The sequence below is a fragment of the Anomaloglossus baeobatrachus genome, chromosome 9 (genome assembly GCF_048569485.1).
Source record: "Anomaloglossus baeobatrachus isolate aAnoBae1 chromosome 9, aAnoBae1.hap1, whole genome shotgun sequence".
Classification (NCBI taxonomy): Eukaryota; Metazoa; Chordata; class Amphibia; order Anura; family Aromobatidae; genus Anomaloglossus; species Anomaloglossus baeobatrachus.
Genome location: NC_134361.1, coordinates 109,952,509 through 109,966,522, shown reverse-complemented (window position 1 = coordinate 109,966,522; position 14,014 = coordinate 109,952,509). Strand labels below are relative to the sequence as shown.

The 14,014-nt window shown below is 48.5% G+C and overlaps 1 protein-coding gene across 1 annotated transcript in view; it reads right to left on the bottom strand.

Moving 5' to 3' along the window:
- COL4A5 (collagen type IV alpha 5 chain) overlaps nt 1-14,014 on the bottom strand; it is a 354,376-nt gene that overhangs the window by 64,068 nt on the left and 276,294 nt on the right. Inside the window, exons 31-33 of the mRNA XM_075323931.1 lie at nt 11,688-11,855; nt 11,053-11,142; nt 10,327-10,476 (exon numbers count right to left, since the gene is read on the bottom strand). Coding sequence (XP_075180046.1) covers nt 10,327-10,476; nt 11,053-11,142; nt 11,688-11,855 — 408 coding nt within the window. The remainder of the gene's footprint in view (nt 1-10,326; nt 10,477-11,052; nt 11,143-11,687; nt 11,856-14,014) is intronic.

The window sequence follows — 14,014 nt, the reverse complement described above, 5'->3', positions numbered from 1 at the left end:
AAAACATTTCACCCATGACAAAGGAAACAGGTGTAGAATGTGTCCCCATTTCTGGAACAATTTGGACATTTCTTAAACTATGGGATTCAGTGCAAAAAAAACCCAAATATTCACGACACTTTTTGACGTATGTTTTTTGGTGCACGTTGGGAAAGCTCCCTAATTGCACACAGATATGTCCATAAGTGCCCATTTATTAGATGAAACCAATACAATGTACTTTTGGCATTTGTATGGCAGATGTATATAAATAGACTGCAAAAATAAAGAAGGAATAGGAATAGTAGAATATGCTGTTCTACCCACCAAAGTCATCCAAAAGAAGGGAATTTTGTTTACTTACCGTAAATTCCTTTTCTTCTAGCTCCAATTGGGAGACCCAGACAATTGGGTGTATAGCTATTGCCTCTGGAGGCCACACAAAGTATTACACTTAAAAGTGTAAGGCTCCTCCCCTTCTGGCTATACACCCCCAGTGGGATCACTGGCTCACCAGTTTTAGTGCCAAAGCAAGAAGGAGGAAAGCCAATAACTGGTTTAAAGACCAATTCAATCCGAGGAAACATCGGAGAACTGAACCATACCACATGAACAACATGTGTACCCGAAAAAACAGAAAAACCCCGAGAAAACAGGGCGGGTGCTGGGTCTCCCAATTGGAGCTAGAAGAAAAGGAATTTACGGTAAGTAAACAAAATTCCCTTCTTCTTTGTCGCTCCATTGGGAGACCCAGACAATTGGGATGTCCAAAAGCAATCCCTGGGTGGGTAAAAGAATACCTCATGATAGGGCCGTCAAACGGCCCTCTCCTACAGGTGGCCAACCGCCGCCTGAATGACTTATCTACCTAGGCTGGCGTCTGCCGAAGCGTAGGTATGCATCTGATAATGCTTGGTAAAAGTAAGTAGACTCGACCAGGTGGGTGCCTGACACACCTGCTGAGCCGTAGCCTGGTGCCGTAATGCCCAGGATGCACCCACGGCTCTGGTAGAATGGGCCTTCGGCCTTGAGAGAACCAGAAGCCCAGTAGAACTGTAGGTTTCAAGAATTGGTTCCTCGAGCCCCCGAGCAAGGGTGGATCTGGAAGCTTGCGACTGTTTACGCCGACCAGCGACAAGGACAAAGAGTGCATCCGGGTGGCGCAGGAGCGCCATGCGGGAAGTAGAACCTGAGTGCTCTCACCAGAACCAACAGATGCAAATCTTTCTGAAATTGATGGACTGGACGAGGACACAAAGAAGGTGAGGTGATATCCTGATTGATATGAAAATGGGATACCACCTTAGGGAGAAATTCCGGAACCGGACGCAGAACCACCCTGTCCTGGTGAAGGACCAGGAAGGGAGTTTGTATGAGAGCGTTGCTAGCTCGGAAACTCTCCTAAGAGACGAGACCGTTACTAGAAGGCCACTTCCCGTGAAAAACGGGAAGGGAGACATCCTTCAAAGGCTCGAAAGGCGGCATCTGGAGAGCAATTAGAACCTTGTTCAGATCTCAGGGCTCTAACGGCCGCTTGTACGGAGTGCTGAGAAGACAAACTCCCCGTAGGAACGTGCGTACCTGAGGAAGTCGTCGTTTCTGAAAAAATACAGATAGCGCTGAGACTTGTCCCTAAAGGGAACTGAGCGACAACCCATTTTCCTACCTAGATTGCAGGAAGGAAGGAAACATAGACGATGCAACCGGCCAGGGAGAAACACCCTGCGCCGAGCACCGAGATAAGAACATCTTCCACGTCCTGTGGTCAATCTTGGCGGACGTTGGTATGCTAGCCTGTCTCATGGTGGCAACCACGTCCTGAGGTAATCCTGACGACACTAGGTTCCAGGACTCAATGCCACACCATCCGGTTGAGGGCCGTAGAATTCAAATGGAAGAATGGCCCTTGAGACAGCCAGTCTGATTGGTCTGGTAGTGCCCCCGGTTAGCCTACCGTGAGGCACCACAGAACCGAGTACCACAACATCCTCGGCCAATTTGTAGCGACGAGGATGGCGCGGCCGCAGTCGGTCTTGATCTAGCGCAGTACTCTGGGCAACAATGCCAGAGGTGGCACCTAAGGTAGCTGGAACTGCGACCAATGCTGAACTAAGGCGTTTGCCGCCAGAGCTCGATGATTGTGAAACCGTGCCATGAAGCTGGCACATTGTTGTTGTGCCGTGACGCCATTAGATCGACGTCCGGCCTCTGTCAGCGGCGCCAGATCTCCTGAAACCCGTCCGGGTGAGGAGACCATACTCTTTCGGCCACACCTCAGCGACTTAGGAAGTCAGCTTCCTAGTTTCCACACTTGGGATGTGAATTGTGGATATGGTGGATGCCGTGTCTTCCACCCACATCAGAACCTGCCGGACTTCCTGGAAGGCTTGCCGGTTGCGCGTTCTTCCTTGGTGGTTGATGTATGCCACCGCTGTGGAGCTGTCCGACTGAAGTCGGATATGCTTGCTTTCCAGCCGCTGTTGGAAGGATTGTAGGGCAAGATACACTGCTCTGTGTTCAAGAACATTGATCTGAAGAGTGGACTCTTGCTGAGTCCACGTACCCTGAGCGCTGTAGTGGAGAAAAACTGCTCCCCACCCTGATAGACTCGCGTCTGTCGTAACTATCGCCCAGGACGGGGATAGGAAGGACCTTCTTTTTGACCAAGAGGTGAGAAGAAGCCACCACCGTAGAGATTCCTTGGCCGCCTGAGAAAGAACGACGACTCTGTTGAGGGACGTCGACTCCTCGTCCCATTGGCGGAGAATGTCCCATTGTAGTGGACGCAGTAAAACTGCGCGAAAGGAACTGCCTCCATTGCTACCATCTTACATAGGAAGTGCATGAGGCGTCTCAATGTGTGCGACTGGTTCTTAAAGAAGAGCTTGCAGCCCGTAGTGAATGCTGTTTGTCTAGCGGCAGCTTCACTATCGCTGAGAGAGTAAGAAACTCTATGCCTAGATATGTTATCGATAGGGTCGGGGTCGGATCTGACTTTAAAAAGTTGATGATCCACCCAAAACTCTAGAGAGTCTCCAGCGCAACGTTCGGGCAGTGTTGGCATGTTTCCTAAGAGAGTGCCTTGACAAGTAGATCGTCTAAATACGGGACCACAGAGTGACCCTGAGAGTGCAGGACTGTGACTACTGCTGCCCTGACCTTGGCGAAGACCAGTTGGACTGTCGCTAGCCGGAAGGTAGAGCTACGAACAGAGGGTGTTCGTCTCCTATAACGACGCGTAGAAACGCTAGTGCTCTGGATCAATCGGCACGTGTGGATAAGCATCCTTGATGCCTAATGATGCTAGGAAATATCCTTGGGACCTTGAGGCGATGACATGGCGGAGGGATTCCATCCGGAACCGCCTGGTGTCCACGAGCTTGCTGAGCATTTTTAGATCCAGAACGGGACGGAACGGCCCGTTGTTATAGGTACCGCAAAGAATTTGGGGTAAAAACCGTGACCTTGTTCCTGAAGAGGAACGGGGGTCATCACTCTTTCTGCCTATAGAGTGCACCCTGTTTGCAGAAGAGCAGCGGCCCGGCCGGGAGGTGGAGAAATTCTGAAGAATCGAGTTGGAGGACGAGAAGTGAGCTCTATCCTGTACCCGTGAGACAGAATGTCTCACACTCAATGGTCATTGACCTATGGCAGCTAAATATCGCCAAGGCGGGAGAGCCTGCTACCGACCGAGGCCGCAAGTCATGAAGAAGCCGCCTTGGAAGCGGGTTTTCAGACTGTCGCTTTTTTGGGCGAGACTGAGCCCGCTAAGAATCTTAGCTCCTCTGATCCTTTTGAGTCCACATTGGACGAGGAAAAATGGGACCTGCCCGAGCCTCGAAAAGGCCGAAAACCCCGACTGCCTCTTGCTCTGTTGGGGTTTGTTGTGTCCGGGCTGAGGAAAGGATGAATCCTTACCCCTGGACTGTTTGATGGTTACATCCAACGCTCACCAAACAGTCGGTCAGCAGAAAAAGGCAACTGGTTAGGCAACCTTTTTTGGAAGCAGAATCTGCCTTCCATTCACTTAACGAGCAGACCAGGCTCTGCTTAAAAACACGGAGTAGCGGAGGCTACCGCCGCACGGTTCGCAGAGTCCAGGACAACCTGAATCGCGTAAGAAACAAATGCAGACATTTGAGAGGTTAAGGATGCCACCTGCGGCACAGATGTACGTGTAACCGTGTCAATCTGTGTAAGACAAGCTGAAATAGCTTGGAGTGCCCCAAGGGAGAGAATGCCGGAGCCAACGGTGCGCCGACAGCCTCATAGATGGCTTTCGACCAGAGATCCATCTGTCTGTCAGTGGCATCTTTTAGTTTGCAGTTCCATCTCCCACTGCAACTATGGATCTAGCTACAAGCCTGGAGATTGGAGGATGCCGCTCGGGACATTGGGTCCAGTCCTTGACCAAGTCAGGGGACAGGGATAACGTGTATCCTAAGCCGTTTGGAGAAGCGCATATCTGGATAAGTGTGGTGTTCCTGGACTGCCTCTCTGAAGGCAGAGTGGTCCAGAAAAATACGTGAAGCTGACTCCTCCACTGGAGGAGCTGTGAGAAATAACCCACATTCTATAGATGGACGCTATAAGATTATTTACTATGGCGTCACAATCAGGTGTATCCAGATTGAGAGCGGTCTCAGGATCAGAATCCTGAGCCGCTACTTCCGCCTCATTACACAGAGAGTCCTTCTGTTAGGACCCTGATGAAACCGAGGCCGCTCATAGCGAGCCCACTTAGGCTGTCTGGGACTGACGTCCGTGCAGAGCCGTGACTCTGGGATGCGTGTGACATTCCCGGAGCTGTTAGTTATTCACACTGAGGGGGGCCATGGATCAATGATTCAACAGTGCCCATATTGTGAGAGACATGTCCGGACTGCTAGGCTTCTAGTATCATAGCCATAGTCTCAGAAAAACTGTCAGTAAATACTGCAGACACCGTCCTCATCCCCTGGCCATTAGTGCATACAATGGGAGTCTATGTAACCTGCCGGCCGTATAGCCGTACATGCTGTACCAGCTGTATAGAAATACATGTGGTTCTGCACCTTTGTTTTACACAGAGAATATGCTGATAACTCCTCCGCATAATCCAGGAGGGTATATACAACGTGCGACCAAACAGTGCAATGTATATAGTACAAGCATATCTATAAGTGCACTTCTGCACTAGTGGGGTTAGCACCACAGGTGCTGCTTAACGCCTGTTACAGCGATTGTGTGACTATCAGAATGCCAGGGTCTTCCACACTTGTCTCTGTATCGTACAGAAACTGACACTAATGGCTGCCGGTGTCCTTGTAGAGAAGGAAGCCGTGGGCGTGCCTGAGAAAGTGCGGGAATCCGGATTCACAGTGCACACAGTGAGAGGGGTGGAGTATGCAAAACATACTCCAGCTCTCAGCTCTGCTCTATGCAGCGTCACGCCCCTACCCTGACTGTCAGGGCTGTGGGCGGTAACGAAGGGAGACTAGGCCCAGAAGCCGGGGACTCGAGTTAACAGCGCGGCCGCCGTAAAAGCGCGGGCCGCGCTGAAGTCCCCGGCGCACCACAAGTGCCAGCCGCGCCGCAGTTCCAGCGGCCGGCGATTCATAGAAGTGGCCAGCGTCCCGCCCCTCTCCTGACTGGCAGGTCTGGGGGCGGGAACGAACGGAAGCAGGCCGCAAAAGCCGGGGACTCTAGTTATCAGCGCGGCCGCCGTAAAAGCGCGGGCCGCGCTGAAGTCCCCGGCGCACCACAAGTGCCAGCCGCGCCGCTGCCAGCGGCCGGCGCGACCGATTCCTGGAAGTGGCCAGCGTCCCGCCCCTCTCCTGACTGGCAGGTCTGGGGGCGGGAACGAACGGAAGCAGGCCGCAAAAGCCGGGGACTCTAGTTATCAGCGCGGCCGCCGTAAAAGCGCAGGCCGCGCTGAAGTCCCCGGCGCACTACAAGTGCCAGCCGCGCCGCAGTCCCAGCGGCCGGCGCGACCAATTCCCATAAGTGAGCCTGCTTCAGCAAAGCTGAATGAGGCCATGGCACAGGCGCCGCAGCGCTGATGTCCCCCGGCGCACTACAACACCCAGCATGCTGCGGTGTGAGCGCCAAATGCACGGGGACACAGAGTACCTTGAGGAAGCAGGGCCATGTCCCTGATGTACTCCGCTCCATCCAGCATCTTCTCCAGGGGCTGTAGATGGAGCACGGTCTCAGTGCCTGGAGACCGGTAAATCCCACTTCACCCAGAGCCCTGTAAAAAGGGATGGGGAAGGAATCAGCATGTGGGCTCCTGCCGCCGTACCCGCAATGGGTACCTCAACCTTACAAACACCTCCGACATACAGTGGGGTGAGAAGGGAGCATGCTGGGGACACTATATGTGTCCTCTTTTCTTCCATCCGACATAGTCAGCAGCTGCTGCTGACTAAAAAGTGGAGCTATGCGTGGATGTGTTGCCTCCTTCGCACAAAGCACAAAACTGGTGAGCCAGTGATCCCACTGGGGGTGTATAGCCAGAAGGGGAGGAGCCTTACACTTTTAAGTGTAATACTTTGTGTGGCCTCCAGAGGCAATAGCTATACACCCAATTGTCTGGGTCTCCCAATGGAGCGACAAAGAAAAGTATATTTTAAATGGTGATTGCCTATAGGTGACTGATGCCATTGTTAGAAATTCATTATATAATAAAGCCATGGTGAATGTTAAAACGTAACTTTTAAATTCATTAAAGCTTTCACTTATTGTATACATTGGGAGCTTATACTGAGATACATGGTCAACAGAGACAACAATAGATATCAACAGGGATTAGAGTGTTATTCCCAATGTAGTCAGCTGTCCTCAGGACAACATACTGGTCCAACCACTGGGACCCACGGCATCTTGAAAATGGAGCTCTGTAGAAGCCCGTTGTGAAGACACAGTGTCAATAATGAATTTCTGGCCACTTGTGCAGGGGTGAACTATTCTTAATTATGCCAGACGTATTGTTCCTGTGTTCGGTGACTCAAGGGACATGGGCCATTGTTTCATGTGGGACTGTCCAGTGCCCTTTTGTATGCTTACTTGTGGGATGCATGCTGATTGGTGATTGCATCAGTTCCCTGCAGTGTACTAGTCTGCATCATCTATAGGATAACTGAACTAGCGAACAATGATGGAAAGACCATGATTATCTTCACCCTAATCCTGTTGGACACAATGCCATGAAATAGTAGCAGAGGAATATAACAAAGGGCCTGCTCCTATCACCGGTGATTCTAAAGGATTTCACCCTATGGACCATGGATCCAGCTGGTGGATTAAAGACCTGCGCCACTACCCAACACTGAGTCCACAAATTCGTTTGGAGAACTCAGTCTGGGAATATGAGGCCACCTGGCCAAATACCTAGCTGTGTTCAGTCGGCTTCCTAAACTTGCTGCTATTTCCTCTCTGTGGGTGCCCACTAAAAGCTGGGTGCTGCTAGCCTGGATGCCCCGACGTTGAGGAGGTTCTACTACCTGACAAATGAGCGTAAGGCCCCCTTCACACGTCCGTGAAAAACACGCACGTGGGTTACGGGCCGTTTTTCGGGTCCGTGTCCCGTTTTTGTGTCCGTTTTTATGGTCCGTGTGGAACCTGTGTGAATTGCGTATGCTAGCCGTGTTTGTGTGCAGAACGTCCGTGTGTGCGTGTGGAATTAACGTGTATGTGTACGTGGAATGTCCGTGTGTAATGTCCGTGTGTGTGATGCACAATGTCGTTTATAAATGTCGGCTGACAGCAGACAGAGTTGCGCGATGAGAATGAACTCGGGTGAACTTCACCCGACTTCATCCTCATACCGCGGCTCTGTCTGTGTCGAGTACTGATTAGCGGTCACCTGTGAAGGATTCACCGGTGACCGCTAATCCCCCGATTGACTGAAGTGTCCCCCCCTCTCTCATACTCACCGATCCCCGATCACCGGCGCTGCACGGCATTCACACGGCTGCGGCGGCTTTTACTATTTTGAAAAAGCCGGCCGCTCATTAACCAATCTCCTATTCCCTGCTTTCCCCGCCCACCGGCGCCTATGATTGGTTACAGTGAGACACGCCCCCACGCTGAGTGACAGGTGTCACACTGCACCCAATCACAGCAGCCGGTGGGCGTGTCTATACTGTGCAGTAAAATAAATAAATAAATAATTAAAAAAAAACGGCGTGCGGTTCCCCCCAATTTAAAAGCCAGCCAGATAAAGCCATACGGCTGAAGGCTGGTATTCTCAGGATGGGGAGCTCCACGTTATGGGGAGCCCCCCACCCTAACAATATCAGTCAGCAGCCGCCCAGAATTGCCGCATACATTATATGCGACAGTTCTGGGGCTGTACCTGGCTCTTCCCGATTTGCCCTGGTGCCGTTGGCAAATCGGGGTAATAAGGAGTTATTGGCAGCCCATAGCTGCCAATAAGTCCTAGATTAATCATGTCAGGCGTCTATGAGACACCTTCCATGATTAATCTGTAAGTTACAGTAAAAAAACACACACACCCGAAAAAATCCTTTATTTGAAATAAAAAACACACACAAATTCCCTCATTACCAATTTATTAACCCCGACAAACCCTCCATGTCCGGCGTACTCCACGGACCTCCAGCGTCGCGTCCAGCTCTGCTGCATGGAGGTGACAGGAGCAGCAGAAGACACCGCCGCTCCGGTCACCTCCACACAGCAAATGAGGTGAGTAGCGCGATCAGCTGCTGTCAGTCAGGTAACTCGCGGCCACCGCTGGATCCAGCGGTGGCCGCGGGTAACCTCAGGGCACCAGGGCAACCCAACGGCTAACCCAACGGCACCAGGGCAAATCGGGAAGAGCCGGGTACAGCCCCAGAACTGTCGCATATAATGTATGCGGCAATTCTGGGCGGCTGCTGACTGATATTGTTAGGGTGGGGGGCTCCCCATAACGTGGAGCTCCCCATCCTGAGAATACCAGCCTTCAGCCGTATGGCTTTATCTGGCTGGCTTTTAAATTGGGGGGAACCGCACGCCGTTTTTTTTTAATTATTTATTTATTTATTTTACTGCACAGTATAGACACGCCCACCGGCTGCTGTGATTGGGTGCAGTGTGACACCTGTCACTCAGCGTGGGGGCGTGTCTCACTGTAACCAATCATAGGCGCCGGTGGGCGGGGAAAGCAGGGAATACGAGATTGTTTAATGGGCGGCCGGCTTTTTCAAAATAGTAAAAGCCGCCGCAGCAGTGTGAATGCCGTGCAGCGCTGCGCCGGAGATCGGGGAACGGTAAGTATGAGAGAGGGGGGGAAACTGACCGACAGACTGTGAGAGAGGGACAGACAGACAGAGAGACCGACAGAGAGACAGAGAGACTGACCGACGGACTCAGGGAGATTGACCGACATACACAGAAATAGAAAGAATAGCCGACATCACTAGAAATAAAAACACCAAACGGACACGGACTATAGGTATATGCATACGTGTTTACTAACGTGTGTGCACATACCCATAGACTTTCATTGTGTCCACGTGTGCGTGCTCCGTGCAGATAACGGACATGCATCCGTGCCAAACGCAAACACATACGGATCACGGACACGCACACACGGACATAATGAAATAACGGACGTGTGACCACAATCATAGATTAACATTGGTGCACGTTTGGCCGTGTCTCCGGTATATACGGAAACGGACCAAACACGCACGTGTATCACGGACGTGTGAAGGGGGCCTAAGGGTGAGGCTCTGTTACTTGCACCAGTACTCGTGTACTTGCTGGAAATGTACTATATACTGTAGTTACTTGGGAACCCTATAAAGTCTTACCGGAGTGTGGTAACCTCACCCTGTGCTGTCTGAGTATTGTTCTGCCCATGGGAAAAGAGTTATGGGTGTTCAGTGGGACGAGCCTCGATCTGTGTGGTCTTCCTAAAGGCAGCCAGGCCATCGGATGAACATCCTTAACCCTTGTGTCTCCACACCAATCTTAAATGGAGCTGAGGTTTACTTGCTCAGCCACGGTTCCAGCTGAAGGAAAGTTCAGCACAGCGATGCAAATCCACTTCCCAGGGTCCAGAACCCTATTCCCTGGTAGCTGGGGATCCCAGCATTCGGATCCCCAATGATCACTAAATTGTCCCATATCTTATGCACAATCTTACTATTTTCTAACCTTTTGAATAGTTTTTTTTAAAAAAGTGATTTTCTACTAATTGAATAGCTTTTAGGGTATCCAATATCTCATATGTGTGCATAGTGTGAGATTAATCCCCCGTGATCCATGCCAATCACTTTGACAGCAGTATCAATCTTCATAAAAAATGGTTTTATTCTAAATTTCCCTCCTCCATCATTTCAATATCCTGACACTTACCATCCAGTCCAGGTTCTCCTTTACTTCCTTTGCTTCCTAGACCACCTCCTATGACAGTTCCTGATGGACCCATAAGACCGGGTTCTCCCCTGTCTCCCTTAAGCCCAGGACCACCATTACTACCAGGCTGACCAGGAAATCCATCAAGACCTAGAACAGAATTAAATAGACAAAACAGAAAGACTTATAAAATCCATGCACTAATCTACTAAACTTAAAGCCACTTGTTCCTCTAACTTCTTTTCATGAATAACCTTGTGGAGTAGAAGAAACGCCCTGAACTGTAGTTCAAAACACGGGATTTCCGAGACATACAACAGTTTTGGTTCAACCACCTAGAAATGGTAGAAATGGGATATATTGTGTCTATACTGAATTAAAATATTGAAATTAGGACCCTCCTTTAGTTTGATCAGTTTACGCAGTGTTAGCAATGATGGCTTTCAAGGTGGTGAAAAATTTTGGAGACCAACATTCTACTAATACATAATAACTATGACATCAATCCATTATTTCAGATTTCACTGAGAAAACCTCAAATCCTTCCATGTAATGCTAAGAATTATAAAGAATCTACAAAAAAAAAATCACAAACCACAGATCGAAAGTGATGAAAACAAAGTTAAATTGCAAAAAAGAGAGATGATGACGAGTAAGAACATTCAATATCAACATTAGTCAGAGGGACATTGAGCCGGATTTTACACCTTTTTGTGTATACATTACCTTTTGGGCCAGGAAAACCAGGACTGCCTGGATTACCAGGTGGTCCAGATGGTCCGGGTGGTCCCATAACTCCCATGTCACCTTTTCCACCTATAAGCAACAGCAAAAGAATAATGATTAGTGATGATGATGACAACAATGTGTGTCTTTCATACATAACTGGTAGGAGGTATAAATATATGGACTGCATAATCTAATATGGGTGATCCATTGGGTGTATACATATGATGTAAATATATGAGCTGGACGAGGTCTAATATGTTCTTGATTTATTGCTAATTCCATATCTATGTTATTTACCAGTATTTTGAACAACTTGACACAGTCTATTTGGACTTTGTTATAGATCATTGGTGGAGTCCAGTTGGGATCCTCACAATAATCAGACCAAGCAGGTACTGTTCCCCACTCTGAGTGGAAAGCTTAATGTTCCTACCCACTGAAGCCAACAGTGGCCCCAACAGTGAAATATCTATACAGGTAAGAGGTAAGAAGTGAAGAGCCCAGAGACATTTTTTCATTTTTCGTGCAAGTGAAAATGTAGGAAAAATTATTGTAATAATATCATATAAATAATCTGCAATGTAAAACCCTAAGGAAGAACAATATTTCACAAATGTATGCAATAAGCGTACCTTTAATGCCTGGTGCTCCATCGCGGCCTGGGAACCCAGGTGGTCCTGAAGGACCTGGAAATCCACGTTCTCCAGGAAAACCGGGATTACCACGATCTCCTTGTGGACCAGGACTGTCAAATCCTGGAGGACCAGGACCACCCTTGTCACCAGGTATACCCGTTAATCCTGGATTACAACACAATATTTTAGATACAGACACAAATGACATAGTCAACAATTATATAAAATTATTAACATTTTAATTGAATATTGTCACTGTGACAACAGGATAACAGGCGGTAAGTAGGGAATTATGTATGTAACACATTTAACACATACAGAATAATGGTTGTCTACTCTTGATTAGGGTATTCCAGGTTAGATATAATTAGCACAAATTAAAATAAAGTTCAATATGATGTACTGAATAAATATATTCGCTTAATCTTCTTAAAGCCAAACGTTATATAAAACCTCAAGCTTCAGCTTAATATGTCAATTGTTTCATCTTCCTCCTCTACGACATATGCTGATTGGGGTCTAAGAAGCTGGAGGATGTTTAGTGACTTCCTCACCTTGAGTGAAGGTCCATCAATACTAATTATATCTCTAAAGCCACTTTCAAACATCAGTTTTTTGCCATCAGTCACAATCCGTCGAATTTTGAAAAAAACGGATTCGGTGACTGATGCCGCTGGATCCGTTTTTTTTCTTATCGACTTATATTAGCGACAGATGGCCTCATGTTTCATCCGTCGTTCAACGGATCTGTTGAAAATAATTTGTACAGCTGACGGAGACAATGGACAAAGTAATGTTTTTTGTCTACGTCAAAAAATCGGACAGCAACGGATCTGTCGCCGTCCGTCGTTTGGTAGAATGGAAGCCTATGGGTGCAGGATCCAACGTAATTCAAATGATGGAATGCCGAGACGGATTCTGTTTTTTTTGTTAACTGACCATGCTTCACTTTATTATTTAGTATCCGCTACTCGGATCCGTCGCATCAGTTTTTCCACAATCTGCGACAGATCTGTCGAGCCAACGAATTGTGACTGATGGTTGATGTGATAAAAAAACTGATGATGAAAAACTGATGTGTGAAAGAGGCCTAAGAGACTGCAATAATAACTATCAAGTGTATAAGTAATAAAACTAGTGCAAAAAAACGTTAAAGGGAACCTGTCACCAGTTTTTTGCCCTATAAGCTGCGGCCACCACCAGTGGGCTCTTATATACAGCATTATAACATGCTGTATATAAGAGCCCAGGACGCTGTATAGAACATAAAAAATACTTTATAATACTCACCTAAACTGGTCGCTGCGGTGGATATGGCTCAAATGGGCGCCTTCGTCCTCCGATGCCGGCGCCGCCTCTTTCGGCCATCTTTGTTGCCGCCTCTGTCGTCCTTCTGAAGCCGCAGTACATGACGCGTCCGACGTCTTACACACTTGCCTTGCAGCATTCAGGTCCTGAGCAGGTGCACTTTGATCTGCCCTGAGGGCAGATCAAAGTATTGTAGTACGCATGCGCGGGACCGGCGAGTTTGTATGACGTAGACGCGTCATGCACACAGGCTTCAGAAAAAGGACAAAGATGGCCGAAAGAGGAGGCGCTGGCACTGGAGGACGAAGACGCCCATTTGAGCCACATCCACCGCAGCGACCGGTTTAGGTGAGTATTATAAAGTGTTTTTTATGTTCTACACAGCGGTCTGTGCTCTTATATACAGCATGTTAGAATGCTGTACATAAGAGCCCACTGGTGGTGGCCGCAGCTTATAGAGCAAAAAACTGGTGACAGGTTCCCTTTAAGGATATCATTTTTTGCTCATGGGGCCTTTACTATACATTTGTCTCAATTTATAAATGAGGAATCTAAAGTTTTGACTGCTTCTTCAGGAACCCTGATTTTAGACAAAAAAAGCTCCATTAATATCAGACCCTAAGGCCGTGCTCACATCAGCGGTATTTTGCCGCAGGGCCGGATCCGGTACAATTGCATTTCAGCACTATTCATTTCCTTTGGAATCGCAGCGACATGCGGTCACATGCGGCGCATGTGACCTCATTCCGCCGCAACTCCATTGGAGGTGAATTGAGCTGAAACGCATTTGTACCAGATCCGGCCCTGCGGTAAAATACTGCTGATGTGAGTAGTGCCTAAATTGTACTATAATCAGTCCCATATGGCCCTGTAGCACTGAGTCATTAGACTTTACAGATTTCGGTGGCATGGTAAAGTTTGGGCACCCTGTTCAAAATTACTGTTATTGTGAACAGTTAAGCAAGATGAAGATGAAATGATCTCTAAGAGGCATAAAGTTAAAGATGACAGATTTC